The 16,757-nt window shown below is 41.0% G+C and overlaps 1 protein-coding gene across 2 annotated transcripts; it reads left to right on the plus strand.

Moving 5' to 3' along the window:
* On the plus strand, positions 1-15,413 carry LOC105030592 (SH3 and cysteine-rich domain-containing protein 3). 2 transcript variants are annotated; one of them, XM_034287503.1, is made up of 10 exons: positions 1-99; positions 333-430; positions 2,390-2,471; positions 2,925-3,022; positions 3,182-3,257; positions 13,082-13,131; positions 13,415-13,521; positions 13,678-13,729; positions 13,955-14,092; positions 14,880-15,413. In XM_034287503.1, the coding sequence occupies exons 1-10, from the start codon at positions 90-92 to the stop codon at positions 14,976-14,978; spliced, it is 810 nt and encodes a 269-aa protein (XP_034143394.1). In that variant the 5' UTR covers positions 1-89; the 3' UTR covers positions 14,979-15,413. The 2 variants fall into 2 exon arrangements, with proteins under 2 accessions (XP_034143394.1, XP_034143395.1); XM_034287504.1 differs by having other exon boundaries at positions 13,097-13,131; positions 13,421-13,521.
* The last annotated feature ends 1,344 nt before the right edge of the window (positions 15,414-16,757 follow it).

Below are 16,757 nucleotides of genomic sequence, written 5' to 3' on the forward strand. Positions count from 1 at the left end.
CTGAGCCAGTCAGACCTGTCAATGATAAACCTCACAAGTTTAAGGACCACTACTGCAAGAAGCCTAAGTTCTGTGACGTCTGTGCCCGCATGATAGTCCGTAAGTTCTGCAGGTGTAAGAGACTTTACTCAGTGGGTTGCAATCTGTGGCACTGACACAGTTTCACAAAGTGAGGTGATTCTTTTCAGCATAGAACAGTACAGACATTATTATTTAGACAGAGTTAGTAAAGGGGATGAACATCGTCTTTTTGATTTACTCATACCTAAAACATTTTTTTTTTAAAGTGATGGATCCTGTGTGTTGTATTCTCTGTTCTGAATGTCTTTCAGTGAATAATAAGTTTGCTCTGAGGTGTAAGAACTGTAAAACCAACATCCACCACCAATGCCGGTCCTATGTGGAGTTCCAGAAATGCTTTGGAAAGATTGTGAGTTTGCTGCCCAGTACTTGATCAAGGATCAATAAAAAAAAAAAAGCATTTTGGGAAAACGCAATTCCGTTACATAACAACTGTGCTATAACATTCAATATCAACATATCCCAGGGCTATTGTGTTAAGGACTAACGTAATAGTGAAATGTGAAGGAGCAACGTAATAGCGACTCATTTAAGGATCAATAGAACTGGGGATATGTTAACAGCAAACGTAATTGCAGCAATTTACTGTTGTGCGCAAAAGTTTGCACACCCATGGAGAATTGGTAATATATGTACCATTTGTAAAGAAAACATAAGTGAGCAGGCAAAACACGTCTTTTATTTCTTATGGGATTCACATTCAACTGTGGGTCATAACAGAATGGCACAATCATAAAACAAAACATGGCAACAAAGACATTTTTTTTACTGACCCCTGTTCAAAAGTCTGCATACCCTTAGTTCTTAATACTGTGTATTGCCCCCTTTATCATTAATGACAGCGTGCAGTCTTTTGTAATAGTTGTTTATGAGGCCCCTGAATTCTTGCAGGTAGTATAGCTTCCCACTCATCTTGGCAAAATGCCTCTAGGTCATGCAAAGTCTTTGGTCATCTTGCATGAACCGCACTTTTGAGATCTCTCCAGAGTGGCTCAATGATATTAAGGTCAGAAGACTGTGATGGGCACTCCAGAACATTCACCTTTTTCTGCTGTAACCACTGGAGGGTCAACTTGGCCTTGTGCTTAGGGTCATTGTCGTTCTGGAAAGTCCAAGAGCATCCCATGCGCAGCTTTCATGCAGAGGAATGCAAATTGTCTGCCAGTATTTTTCTGATAACATGCTGTATTCATCTTGCCATCAATTTTCACAAGATTCCCTGTGCCTTTAGAGCTCACCCCCCCCCCCCCCCCCCCCAAAACATCAGTGAGCCACCACCATGCTTCACAGTGGGGACGGTATTCTGTTCACCATAGGCCTTGTTGACCCCTCTCCAAACATAATGCTTACGGTTGTGACCATAAAGGTCTATTTTTGTCTTGTCACTCCAAATTACAGTGAGCTGTGAGAGATGTCAAGGTGTTGTCGGGCATATTGTAACCAGGCTTTTTTGTGGCATTGGCGCAGTAAAGGCTTCTTTCTAGCAACTCGGCAGTGTAGCAAATTTCTGTTCAATTATCGTCATGTTGTGCTCCTTGAAACAACCACACCGTCTTTTTCCAGAGCAGCCTGTATTTCTCCTTTGGGCTTTTCTTTGTATCCCGAACTATTCTTCTGGCAGTTTTGGCTGAAATCTTTCTTGGTCTACCTGACCTTGACTTGGTATCAAGAGATCCACACATTTTCTAATTCTTAATAAGTGATTTTACTGTATTGACTGCCATTTGCAAGGCTTTGGATATCATTTTATTTTGTAAAGTTCCATTACCTTGTTACGCAGGTCTTTTGACAGTTCTTTTCTGCTCCCCATGGCTCAGTATCTAGTCTGCTCAGTGCATCCTCATTAGAGCTAACAATCTCAATGACTATTTATACACAGACACTAATTGCAATTTAAAAACCCACAGGTGTGTTTTCACCTGTGTGTTCTGTCACATTGTGTGTCTGTAACAAGGCCACACATTCAAGGGTATCATCAGGGCCATTTTGGCGATTTCTGTTGTCATTATGATTAAAAATGGAGCCAAACAAATATATGATAATAAATAGCTCATGATTAATATCCTTGAATAAAATGCATGTTTTTGCATGATCAATCATATTTTCAAAATCAATGCCAAAATGTCACAATTTCTGTCAGGGTATGCAAACTTATGTACACAACTGTATTTTGATACAAAATAGTGACATATGATCGTAATTCCTGATAGGTATGGTTGGAATCAAGTTGTTTTCCTTCTTGTATTTTTGCCCTCCTACTCTGTGCTCTTCCTAATCTTTGTCCTTTTCCTCCTCCTCTTCCTCTCAGCCCCCAGGTTTCAGACGGGCCTACAGCTCTCCTCTGTACAGCAGTCAACAGAATGCCACAGTCAGTCAACTTCTGCCCTTCTGTGAGTACCTTATCAGCACAAGATGTTAAAAAGACATGGGAAGACAAAGAATATCTTTCAAATGATTTTACTCTTTGGGTAGATCAGTGTATCCAGTCACACACTCTGGATACTTTCAGTCCAAACTATTGTCAAGAGTTATTCATTAGGACCTTATATTACATGCAGAGAAAGTGTCTCCACTTTGGTTAGCACACTATAAGATGTTGATAGAACTTCTCAGTGACCACCTTCATGCAAAGATGTGCCGCATTCATAGTGACTTACTGTATTGTATGATTTTAATTAAAATGTACAAATACCCAGTAAACACAGGGCATCCTTAGGACAGAGACACAAACTCCTGGTGTTCCAGGGACAAACCGTCATCCTAAAGACACTTGGGTAGCAGTTTGTAGGGTAGCAGTATATTTTTGGGTTCAGTGCTGTTATCCACTGTTGTTTTGTGACCAGCTCAGTCCAACCGCACTGACCCAGTCTTTGAGACCCTGCGTATTGGTGTGATCATGGCTAACAAGGAGCGCAAGAAGGGATCCGAGGACAAGAAAAACGTGAGTTTGAGGGTGTACATTTGATGGTAAGATATTTCCTTCATCTGGTGTCTATGGTCAAGAGCAGGCCCTACTGGAAGGAAAGGATAAATGCAGAAGTGTTTTGTCATTTAAAAATGGGAGTTGCCATTACTGATCTAATATTTTTTCTCCTTTAAGATGATGATGATGATGATGATGGATGAAGATGACTCACAGCAGCCTGACAAACCAGAGGAAGGAGGAGGGGAGTGTGGTGAGTCATTTTACTGACTCTTTTCTGGTATCTGTTCACAAAGTTTATTCACAAATACCAAAAGCAAATGCTGGAGCTAGGGCTGACCCCATACAATCAACTAGTTGGTTGTTTGTAGGTCTGTTGCTTGATTTTTTATTGGCTGTGTAGTCATATGGTTTGCATTAACTAAGCTAGATGGTCCATCACTCATGATATGTACTAAAATTGTAGCCTATATGATTATATTGTATAAGTCCAATATATATTGTCTTATATATTGTATAAGACACTAATAAATTATATACTTTTATCACATGTCTTTTCCAAATTGTTATTGTAATGAGGCCTTGCCTAATGTCAAATACCCCATTTCATTTATCTGCTTTTCATTTTTGCAGACAGCACATGAACTGAAGCACAATTGTAGCCCATGATTTGTGTACCTACAAATTACTAAGGTTTTACTGAGGTAGAAAGAGGAATACAGAGATGTGAATGTGGTCAGATATGCTGGACATAAATTGTAAAATTAGTTGCCAGAGCAAAACTATATTGACTTTTCAGTATTCAGGTAAGTTAAGAATATCTTTACTGTACTGTGCTGTTCAACATTGTTAGGCTACTACACCAATAGTATTCTGGCAATAACAGCTGCTGTTTGTTGGGTTACTGATTTTATAAAGCACAATTGAATGCATTATTGTTTAATTTATTTTCTTAATGGTACATTTTTTTAACTTACATTTTTTTTACATCCATTTGCTTTGATATTTTGACATATCATATTTTAATTTGTCGCTATCAACAAAATCTCGACAAAAAACATTCTTCTAAGTAAAGTCATCAATCTTTGACATTAGAAAACAACAAAAAAAGATTGATGACTTTGCTAGTTGCACTGCCTGGTGAAAAGATATGATTTTGAACAACTTGTTGAGAGCAAAGAAAATATTCCCAGATGGTAAGTAGAGTAAATAGAGATTTTACACATGCCTTTGTTGATGAGTGTGTTTTGCAGAGCCCTAATGAGTTCCAATGTAATTAACTTGTCTGTAAACCTTATTTATGTACATACAGTTTATATAAAAAGTCTACACACCCCTGTTAAAATGCCAAGTTTTTGTGATGTAAAAGAATGAGACAAAGATAAATCATGTCAGAATCTTTTCCACTCTTAATGTGACCTATAATTTGAACAATTCAATTGGAAAAGAAAATTTAATCTTCGAGGGGGAAAATGAAAAAAAAAAAACTTACAGTAACCTGGTTGCATAATTGTGCACACCCTCTCATAACTGGGGATGTGGCTGTGTTCAGAATTAACCAATCACATTCAAACTCATGTTAAATGAAAGTCATTACACACCTGCCATCAATTAAAGTGACTATGATTAATCACAAATAAAGATCAGCTGTTCTAGTAGGATTTTCCTTACATTTTCTTAGTTGCATCTCAGAGCAAAAGCCATGGTTTGCAGAGAGCTTCCAAAGCATCAGAGGGATCTCATTGTTGAAAGATATCAGTCAGGAGAAGGGTACAAAACAATTTCCAAAGCATTAGATATACCATGGAACACAGACAGTCATCATCAAGTGGAGAAAATATGGCACAACAGAGACATTACCAAGAACTGGATGTCCCTCCAAAATTGATGAAAAGAGGAGAAGAAAACTGATCAGGGAGGCTTCCAACAGGCCTACAACATCGCAGGAGCTGCAGAAAGTACTGACTGTGTGCTACATGTGACAACAATCTCCCGTATTCTTCATATGAATGGGCTATGGGGTAGGTTGGCAAGACGGAAGCCTTTTCTTACATAGAAAAACATCCAAGCCCAGCTGAAGTTTGCTAAAACAAACATCAAGTTCCCCAAAAGCACATGGGGAAATGTGTTATGGTCTGATGAAACCAAGGTTGAACTTTTTGGTCATAATTCCAAAACGTATGTTTGGCACAAAAATAACACTGCAGACCACCCAAAGAACACCATACCCACAGTGAAACATGGTGGTGGCAGCATCATGCTTTGGGTCTGAACTGGGGCCTTAGTAAGGGTGGAGGGAATTATGAACAGTTCTAAATACCAGGCAATTTTAGCACAAAACCTTCAGGCGTCCGTTAGAAAGCTGAAGATGAAGTTCACATTTCAGCACGACAACGACCCAAAGCACACATCCAAATCCACAAAAGCATGGCTTCACCAGAAGAAGATTGATGTTTTGGAATGGCCAAGCCAGAGCCCAGGCCTGAATTCAATTGAACTTCTGTGGGGTGATCTGAAGAGGGCTGTGCACAGGAGATGTCCTCGCAATATGATGGATTTGGGGCACTTTTGCAAAGAAGAGTGGGCAAATATTGCCATGTCAAGATGTGCCATGCTAATAGACTCATACCCAAAAAGACTGAGTGCTGTAATAAAGTCAAAAGGTGCTTCAACAAAGTATTAGTTTATGGGTGTGCACACTTCCGCAACAAGGTTATTGTGAGTTTTTTATTTTTCCCCCTCAAAGATTTCAGTTTGTTTTTCAAGTGAATTGTTCGCATTATAGGTCACATTAAAGGTGGAAAAGGTTCTGACATGATTTATCTTGGTCTCATTCTTTTACATCACAAGAACCTGGCATTTTAACAGGGGTGTGTAGACTATTTATTTTCACTGTACCCTTTGTTTCTTGAGGGAGGGAATGAGGTACCACTATAGGGAACAGAACAGGCATGCATCAAGCATGTTCATGAAAACAAATACAGTCATGCCTGATAAAGCCCTAGAGGTGTTTAGTAGCCAGGAGCCCTACCTCCTGTGATTTAAAATACCCAGCCACACCTGTTCACTGATTTCAGAAACACTCTTCACTGTGGCATGAATGGCATAGGGCCCATGAATAGTGGCACCTCTTTTCTTCCCTCAGGGAACAAATATTATATACGTATCCAAAGGTGCCCTTTCAGTTGGTGACTTCAGTGCCTTAATGGTGACTGTACACAGGATAAGCAGATTAATGACTTTAGGGACTGAGGCAACCTGCCCAAAAAAGATATGGGCCATAGGAAATCAGAAACCAGATGAGTAAGGCTGCCAGACAATCTGTCCCCAAAGCTGAAAGCACCAAAGGCGCCAGTCCCACTGGATTGGCAGACAACAAATGTACTCTCTCCAGCATTGGGTTGACAAGAGCAATAGGTGGTAATGCATAAAGGAGAGACCCCAGCCACTGGTGTGCAAACTTGCCCAACTCCAAAGGAGTGTGCACATCTCCCATAAAGAAAGAGCAGTACATGTTCCCTGGTGAGGCAAAGAGATCAACACAGGCCCTGCCAAACCTCTACCAGATCTGCACAATAGCATGGGGGAGAAGGTTCCATTCCAATGGGAAGAGGCACCCCCCATAAGATAAGATCATCACCTAGGTTGAGAAAACTGGATAGATACTGTAGAAGGCGATTGCTCCACACCCAAAATGAACACGCCATCTTCAACAGATTAGGGGAGTGCTTCCCACCATGTCTATCGACACAAACCACCGCTATTCTGTCATCAGCCTTGACCAGACATGCTTGCCCAGCAGGGAGGGTTGGAGCCACTGAAGTGCAAGGAAAATAGCCAAAGATTGTAGGAATATAGTGGGGTGCAAAACCCTGACTGAGCGGATGTCACACACTGCCCCCCAACACATAGGACAGGTTTCTGTGGATACAAATTTACAACAGGATACTCTGCCCAAGGAAGTTCTCTGTAAAAACAGTTGGGGACCACTCCAAGGCGTCATCATGCCCAAAGGTGACACATAGAGCAGACCCATGAAGATGGCGGGATGGCCTTCAGTCAGCAGTAGCGCTGTACTGACTACATCTGTGACAGCCCAAGACAGATGATGGCCACCAGAAAAGCCATCAATTCCAGGAGACAAAGGCAGTTGCAAAAGTGCATTAACACCCCGAAATGGAATCTGCAAAGGGACGAGTGAGAGAAGTAGATCAGTAAGCACAAAATCTGTTAAATGCATGGGGGGGGGGTGGGGTAGACACACTGAAACAAGCGTCCTCCAAAGCGATGGATGTGAACCAAACTGGTAGCCCGAATTGAGTATAGCAGTGAGCTGTCCGACCTGGAACGCATGCAAATAGTGAAAACAAACAAATCCAGAACAGAAGGTTTAACATCCTGCCCGTCTTGCCGCTATTCCAACTACACAGTGCTGATAGCGAAGAAATTACCACCCTCAGAAAGTGAACCGCAAATCTCGGCGGTAAGTGGACAAACAGAAGTCTCTACAAGCACATCACCATCACAGGGGTTGTCAATAGCCTCCAGGCCATGACTGAAGGAGGAAAACTGACTGAAGGACGAAAACAGGCCAAGACTGAAGGAGGTAGACTGGACCAGAGGAAGGAGAGATGGGGTATTCTGTGGAGAGGGTCTCATCGTGAATCCAACCACTCGCAGTGGCGGGGTATGCTGAGGGGCGGAGGCAATGCCGATGATGTGATGTGGGGAGGGACATAGAAGGGAGGACCAACATCCCACTCATCACCACCATGGTCAGAGTGCTCACTCCCTCACATTCTGCTCCTCCGGGCACCGTTTGTCAGGCTCAAGGAAACACGACCGAGATGTTGCCATTCGCTCTGGCCGTGATACCCCGAAAATCATTGTACGTCCTGCGGTCACCATGGCTTTTGTGCCCCTGCTAGTGTTTGTTTGTAGTTCGCAACTGAGAACAACCACAAGAACGGACTACATGCAGGTAAGCAAGCTAGCTAGTTATCGATAGATATCAGACTTATTTAGTGCATACCTGAATCCAACCTCTCCGTTTTGGAAGGTGCATTCATTAGGAACTGGGAGGTGGGAAAGTTCAGACCTCCAAGTGGGAGAATACACCTGCATGCTTTTTGAGAGTAACGTTTGGTATGACAACACTTGACATGGCAGCTTTGTGGAGAAATATAAAAAAACTAAAATGACTTGCCCGGCGCACAAATAAGTCACTTAATTTGTTTGTTTAGGTCACACTTTTTAGTACGTCTGTAACATAACCATCATTAACATCACATTGCACTTTCCCAACCTTTTTCTGCCAAAAAATCATGCCCCTAGCGGCAACACAGGCAAAATGATTCACAAATAAAAAAATTGAAACATTTACAAAAATGACAAGGGTTAAATAAATTGAGAGAGAAATGTATAATTGCTGTGCCTGGTTTGCCCATTAGTTATGATGCTTCTGCCCATTAGTTATGATGCTTCTCTGGCTTCATGCAGAGATAGAATTCCAAAAATATTATGCATGGAGGTTTTCTGAGATAGTTGGGATTACCTGTGCGTGATACATGTATAACATAAAACGTAGTAAATTGCTATTTTAACAGTGACAAATCATTGAAATGGCATTGTCGTAATACATTTTTTGTAGTGGAGTCACGCAAATACTAAATATTATTATATATTATTAATATTTGCAGAGACAGGTTTCCCCTATACTGGTTGACTGGCTGTCGCTGGCATAGATTAGGAAGACACGCCCTGCCCGAGCAGGCAGTGTACACGCTAGGGAAATTTCAGCAACCGCTCGCCAGAGATTGAGCGATTTGCAAATTGAGCGAGCGGACAGTGTGCACGTAGGGTTAGAGTAGCTCCGCCCAATGTCGCCATGATTCGCTGGCTCTGGTTGGAAATGAATGAGAGTGCCTCTTTGTAACTCTAGCGAGCGGACAGTGTGCACGCACCCTAACTGAGGTAATGTTATTCTACTGGCTAGCTAGCCTTAACGTTACTTAACTGTCAATACTGTTGCGTGTTTGTTGTCCCCAACTAAAACTTCTAAAATGAGATGGATTCCAAGAATCTATAATAATGTTGAGGGAGGATATAATTAGATATGAAATTAGATATAATTTAAAGGATTAAAACGTGATAATTTTACATTTTATGTGGAAAAAAAACATATTTGTTATAAGTTATCAATATAATATTAAAATAGTGAATAAGGTATGCTTTTATGTTATGCATGTTATTTTCATGTCAGCAATTCAAGTTGTTTATTTGTAAGCTCCAAATGGCCTTGCCCCTAAAATGACAAAATTCCATGCCTGCCAAGACACAGTTACTGCAACATGCCAGCGGAGGAAATGAAAAAAAAAAAACATGGAGCCGATCACTAAAATGCCAAAGCTGGAAGGTAACCGAAAATCATTGCACACCTAGCAGCTTGCAACTGGTAGCCAAAAACTAGCAAAGACCGTGTAGAAAATGAAGCGACACCAGTAACACTAGCTCCTTCCACTGGCAAGTCTGGGATAATTAGGGCGAGCTTGCTGTGCCGATCTATGTACTGGAGGCAGAGTTTCACCATATCCACCTGAGGAAGCCACTGGAGACAGCTACTGAAACCCCTGTCCAACAAGAGAAGGCCTGCAGCAGTGACTAGTACAAGCCCAGCCATGCATCTGCCCCCCCCCATAGAGAAATGGGACAGAGGCGACAAACCAGCAGAGGAACCCATGACAGACTAGAAACACAGCAGTAGAATAACTTACAAATGAAATAGACTGTGTGAACTGAAAGAGCTGAGAACAGCAGAACCACGTTCAAAGCTTAACACACCAAACACAACTAGAGGGAACAATCAATGCAAGGCTGAACAAGCATAAGCAAGGACAAGGCAGAGAACACATCCACACCCAGCAGAGAAAGGCACAGAGCCCGGTCTCCGCACAGCAATGGACTGCGGAACGCAACCTTGCAATGACAAACTACAAACAACAATGTCTGAGGAGAATGTACCCAAGATGGAGAGTTATTTTGAGGAGAGTAGTGGATATTAAGGTGTGACAAAGAAGGTTAAAACTATTGATGCGTTTTTCTAGATAAAGGCTACCAAAAGCAGACTTTACAAGAGATTTTACAAACATGTAAGTACACGTGAAGATCAGTAAAAATATGTAGGTATAACTGGGTATTTTACAGCAAATGAGGTGAGGTTCCCGGATGCTACATACCTGGGCCTAATTATTATAAGGATTAGCAAATATCTAGCAGATTTTTTTAGATTCAGATTAGATTAGATTCAACTTAATTGTCATTGAACAGTACAAGTACAGTACAACAAAATGCAGTTAGCATCTAACCAGAAGTGCAAATAGAAGAGGGCATAAAATATAAGTAAGTATATGTATATTACAAGTGGAATGTATAGATGCGCAATGAAGGCAAATGCAGTACAAATGGCAATACTAAATGTGCAGTTAAGACAAACAAAGGAGGGCAGAAAATTTACAAGTATTAAGTATAGTGTATGTTACAAGTGGGATAAATATTTGTGCGGGTACAAACGGCATTCTAAATGTGCAATCGAGAGAAATTGAAGGAGTAAGGTAGCATGTGCAACCAGGATGCAGAGATAGCTATAATGAGGTCCCCGAGGTAGACATGTATATGTAATAAATGAAAACTTCCATTATCATACTAAGCAAGGCAGTGTCAGAGTACAGTAGTTCAGCAAGGTGACAGCAGCTGGAAAGAAACTGTTCCTGAGCCTGCTGGTGCGGGATCAAAGAGACCTGTACCACCTGCCTGATGGTAGGAGGGCAAACAGTTTGTTGCATGGGTGTGAAGGGTCCCTGATGATGCCACGCGCCCTGCACCGACCCCGCTTGCGCTGGAGGTCTAGGATATCTGGAAGCTGGGCACCAGGGATGTGCTGGAGGTCCAGGATATCTGGGAACTGGGCACCTGTGATGTGCTGGAGGTCTAGGATATCTGGAAGCTGGGCACCAGTGATGTGCTGGAGGTCCAGGATATCTGGAAGCTGGGCACCAGGGATGTGCTGGAGGTCCAGGATATCTGGGAACTGGGCACCTGTGATGTGCTGGAGGTCTAGGATATCTGGAAGCTGGGCACCAGGGATGTGCTGGAGGTCCAGGATATCTGGGAACTGGGCACCTGTGATGTGCTGGAGGTCTAGGATATCTGGAAGCTAGGCACCAGTGATGTGCTGGAGGTCCAGGATATCTGGAAGCTGGGCACCAGGGATGTGCTGGAGGTCCAGGATATCTGGGAACTGGGCACCAGTGATGTGCTGGAGGTCTAGGATATCTGGAAGCTGGGCACCAGGGATGTGCTGGAGGTCCAGGATATCTGGGAACTGGGCACCAGTGATGTGCTGGAGGTCTAGGATATCTGGGAGCTGGGCACCAGTGATGTGCTGGAGGTCTAGGATATCTGGGAGCTGGGCACCAGTGATGTGCTGGAGGTCCAGGATATCTGGGAGCTGGGCACCAGTGATGTGCTGGAGGTCCAGGATATCTGGAAGCTGGGCACCAGGAATTTGCTGGAGGTCCAGGATATCTGGGACCTGGGCACCAGAGATGTGCTGGGTGGATTTCACCAACCGTTGAACTGTCTTCCGGAGCAACCGCTAAACCACAATATTTTTGTATTTGTTTGTTATTATTCCATCAAACAGTGTTTAAACACATTAAACAAATTGGTTTTATTAAAACACCCATCATTTACTGTTTACAGATTAAGCATAATCCTGAACTTTAAGGTCTCCATAGAAAATCGTTTTGGAAAATAGTTCTGGGCATGCCTGAATCTCTCTATGGAAAACCACCTCATAGTGGCCCTCATTTATCATTCTTGCGTAGAAACGGGCGTATATGTTGGCGTAAGATTTTGCTTACACTCCTCTCACCGCCTGATTTATGAAGCTGTGCGTACCTTTAAAATCCAGGTGTACGCAATACCTGCCCTTGATAAATGCCGCGGCTGAAAACGACCGTCATTAGAAAAACACGCCCCTATATATTCAAGTCTCCGCTTCACCCACGCCCTCATTTTACGCCATGGACACACGGAAGACGGCAAAAAAGAGAAACTTCTCCGACGTGGAGATTGAGACGATCACCAGGGAGGTATAAAAAAAATAAAATTGTTTCATTTGGCAGTTTAAAAAGCGGAATAAAAGATGATGATGTGTTGTGGAGTACCATTCATTCACATTAATAATTGCATGACAATTTGTAATATTCGTCTTATTATTTTATGATATTTATTATTAATGACGTTTATTGTTATTTAGAAGAATAATGTCGTTATTATTATTATTATTATTATTTCTATTATTATTATTATTATTTAAAAGAAGAAGAATGTCATTTTTATTATTTTGTCAGTCTGAATTATATTTTGGTCATTAAAAGCCTTTTATTACTGAACCCAGTCCGTGCGCATCTGCCGTGCCTAACCCTGAAACGTCATGTAAAGCGCACAGGCTCGCATCTGAAGGAATACATATAAATCAAATGCTTTGGTAAAGTCACACAAATTAAACATTGAAGTCCATGTTGCACAAAAATAAACACTGAAGTTTTTTTGACAGTGGGTCATAATATATCATATCTTTTAGTTTGTCAGTGCGTTATGATTTTTTTTTCTGCGCATTTCCGCACTAACTCAAAACGTGCGTACACCACCTCCTGAGCTGGCGTAGGATTTGAGAGTGCCGTACGCCAACGTCCATATAGATAAATCTCAAAGTCACCGTGGTTTTGGGTGTACGCCAGGTGTACACTGGAAATTTGGTGTACGCACTTTTGATAAATGAGGGCCAGTGTGTCTACTTAAAAAGATGTTTTTGAGTAGGTGACTTGCTCGAGAGATCAGTCAAAGAAAATGTATAATCAGGCAATGCCATATCTGTGGCACTGCTAACTGGTAGTTGACACCGTGGCACTGCTAAGCTCTTACGAGTGTTTGTTAATTCTGGTAGGGAGCTTTGTTTGTGTCACTCTACGGGTAAAGAATGATGTAACTGATGTAATGTCATGTTTCACACAGCAGTCCAGGAAGGAGACAAGAAAGGAGACAAAGCTGGTCTCGATGACAAGGTAGAGTAAGAACTTGGGGGGTGATGATGGTGATAACAATAATGGTGATGGGAATGATGATGGTGAAAAAAGTGCTAGGGATGCTGGTGATAATGATAATCATGATGGCGATGATGACAAATGTGCTAAAGGGGAATATGATGATGTTGATGACGATTGTGATTATGATAATGGTCACTATGATGATGTTAATAACAACAATAATAATGGTAATAGTATGATGGTGATGTTGGTGACTATTGGTGATGACGATAATGTGGATGACTGCATTCTTTGTGTTTAGAACAAGAAGCCTCAGCCAGGAGGGAAGATAGGCGTTTTCTCTCAGTCCCACTACCACCTGGCACTGTATCGCTTCAAAGCTATGGAGAAAGATGATCTGGACCTGCAGTAAGTCATCACAGACTTAGACTTAAAGTTGATAATAATTAATGTAAACTTAACTCCATGCACTGATTCACTCTCCGGGTCCCGATATCTCTCCATTTTGATCTTCATGTTCATCTTGATCTACAGTTTTATCTTTATCTGTATGTTTGTATGTAGTGCCGGGGACCGGATCACAGTGATAGATGACTCTAATGAGGAATGGTGGAGGGTGAGTGTCCAAATGACATATTGACCTCTAATCCAAACACCTACCACATTTAATGTAGGATAGGACATGTTTTATTTTTTGCTGTATTTCTTACCTTTGTTACCTTCATGCAGGTTTTAGGGGCTAGGGCCCTGCAGCTGTCAGATCTCAGTGCAAACTCATTTGTTGACACACGTGGGAAGTCAAACCCGTATCACCTCACCTTGCTCTTTGCCTGTGTTTCAGGGTAAAATAGGGGAGAGAACTGGCTTCCTGCCAGCTAACTACATCATTAGAGTGCATTCGGGAGAGAGAGTATACAAAGTGACACGTTCCTTCGTTGGCAACAGAGAGATGGGTCAAATCACACTAAAAAAAGATCAGGTAAACCATTGTTCATTATCAGATGGATAATTGCCATGTTTTCAAAGGTAAAAAAAGAAACGTGAAATAATTTATTTGGAATCTTTTTTAATATTGCTATAGACTGACAGCATTTAATGGCAAATTTATTTACGTTTTATTAGCATTTAGGAAAAATAATTTCACACTATATATATATATATATATATATATATATATATATATATATATATATATATATATATATATATATATTTATATATATATATATATATATATATATATATATATATATATTAGGAAAGACCAAAAAATGCCAAATAAAGTAAAAATGTAAGTAAAAATGTTATGTTTTAGGTAATATGAAATGTTTAATGTTTAAATCTACTAAAGCACCTACATAAGTTGATATTAATGTAAAGTAAAATAAATGTCCTGTATACATTTCTTTCCAATTTAGACGTTTGTACATTCTATTTTAAAGGTCAATGCACTTTGGGCACACAGCTACAGAACATACCTATGGGTGGGAGTGGCAATAGATTGTGTTGTTTTGTTCTTAGTTAAAGACCAATCTAGACAACCAATATACTGACTAGGCAGTTTTAAATTACTGACTTTAATGACAATACACACACGTCCTAAGTATATACTCTTGAATAATAAATCAAAACAATTATAGTTACATTTCTGAAGTTTCTCTTCCTCTGATTCCTTTTTTATAAGGTTTCAAGTAAGACCATTGGTGTGGGGGTTCAGCTTAAAACCTATTACGAATATAACTTCTATCTTTGTGTCGGTCTTCCAGATTGTAGTAAAGAAAGGAGAGGAGGTGAATGGTTATCTGAAAGTCAGCACTGGACGGAAGCTTGGGTTCTTCCCTGCAAATCTACTCCAGGAGATCTGATGCCAGGCAATGGCCAATTTCACATAATCTATTCCACCTGTAGGCTCTTTGTATTTTGAACTGACTCTAAAGTATATAGGCATTAGAAATTGACCCTGAGGGTGATATGATGATTAAATTATAACTGTTGACAATTTGTTATAATTTTGTTAGCAAATACTGCATTGTGCCACTTTCTATATTTTGATTTGGCTTTTTAATGGAATTGCGCGTTATTATTTATGTAATGTTCCACTCAACGCATGTTACTATATTATGCAGTACTTCAACCATATATGTTGCCTCTGCTTGCTATTTTATTACCATGAAGTCAACAAAAAACAAACCATTTTGCCAGACTGACCTCAGCTGCCTAAAGTAGGCTCTGGGGAGCAACAGATGCAAATCTTGATTGTAGGTCAAGCTCTAAGCATTGTTTACATTGCTTCTAAAGTTAGTGGAATCATTACTGCATAGTTCTCCATGTGGGATTCAACTTGTGATTATGGCTCAGGCTTCTATCAATAAAGCTCTTACTGTGATTAAAGAAAATGCATTATTTTCCCATAGTGTGTGTGCGCGCTCGCTATCCCACTGTCAAACGTACCTATAAAGTGAAATGCACCTGATACATCAAATTTCAGAGTGCCCATTTATGAGTGGCTGCCCCTAAGTTAGTGGAAATGGTACTGGAATTTTTTCATTTGTTTGGTCAGAGGTGGAACATGTTGGGAAGGCCAGCTTTGTCTTCCATTGAGCAATACCAGGCTGTCTGGGTGATGGCAACAGATGGATTGACAGCGACAGGTTGGCATTAATTTCACCTTGATCTAGCTCCATGTTGAGTTCTCGCTCTCAAACTCTCTGTAACATTCTAGCTGTTGTTTTCTTCTCTCTGCTTCCAGTCCTAGGTGTAATGTAAACCATGCTTAGTTAAACCGGTTTCAGCATTTAACGCACCACACATAAACAACGCCATGATAACGCCTTGAGTGTTTTTGAGCCAAGTCTCCCTTTTTTTGTCCTGTTGACTTTCAGAGAAAAGGGAAAGAGAAGAGAATGTGAGAAACCAAGGGAGAGGGGAGAGTAAAAGACTGACAGGTTGAGATGGAGAGAGAGAGAGGGGAAGAGAAATAGAGAGTAGGAAGCATCTCTGCTACAGGTTGCGGTGACTTGGTATGAGGAGCCATCTGATTGGACGACTGAGGAACCCTTCAGACACGGGTCACTTCACCTTATAAACAGTTTCAGGAGCCGGTTGTCGAGACGGCAGGATGGGGAGATATGACATACACTCTGCCGTGTCATCCCTGACCTGTAACCCCCTCAACCCCAGACAGACAGGAAGCGGCCAGAGAGACAGAGAGCAGAGGCATCAGAAGCATAGCAATAGACTGTCGCAACAACATGTTTCTGAGATGAGATCCATACATATGTGTGGAAAAACCAAGTGACATTTTTTTTTTAATTCAGCTCAATTGAAATGGCTTTTTGCAGTTATCTAAAAGGGTGCCACCTAACACAATGACTCATGGGATGACAATTTTATCGGAATCATAAGAAAAGCTGGAATGGCAATTCATACTGTTATTTAAAGGGTGCCAACAAATGCAATTACTCATGGGATACAGTGTTATCAGAAACATTAAATAATAATGTGTTTACAAAACTCTGTATATTATAACATTGTTAAATAACAAATCTTTATGATTTTTTTATTTATTGAAGTGTCACTCACAATGACGGTAATAGCTGGGATGTTCGGTTTCTCCACCAGAGGTGGCTGTTGTACCTTGTTTA

The sequence above is a fragment of the Esox lucius genome, chromosome 17 (assembly GCF_011004845.1).
Source record: "Esox lucius isolate fEsoLuc1 chromosome 17, fEsoLuc1.pri, whole genome shotgun sequence".
NCBI lineage: Eukaryota > Metazoa > Chordata > Actinopteri > Esociformes > Esocidae > Esox > Esox lucius.

Coding starts and splice junctions, on each gene's coding strand:
- LOC105030592 (XM_034287503.1), top strand. Junction 3,023..3,181: donor GATCCGAGGACAAGAAAAAC/GTGAGTTTGAGG, acceptor TTCTCCTTTAAG/ATGATGATGATGATGATGAT. Junction 13,522..13,677: donor AAAGATGATCTGGACCTGCA/GTAAGTCATCAC, acceptor GTTTGTATGTAG/TGCCGGGGACCGGATCACAG.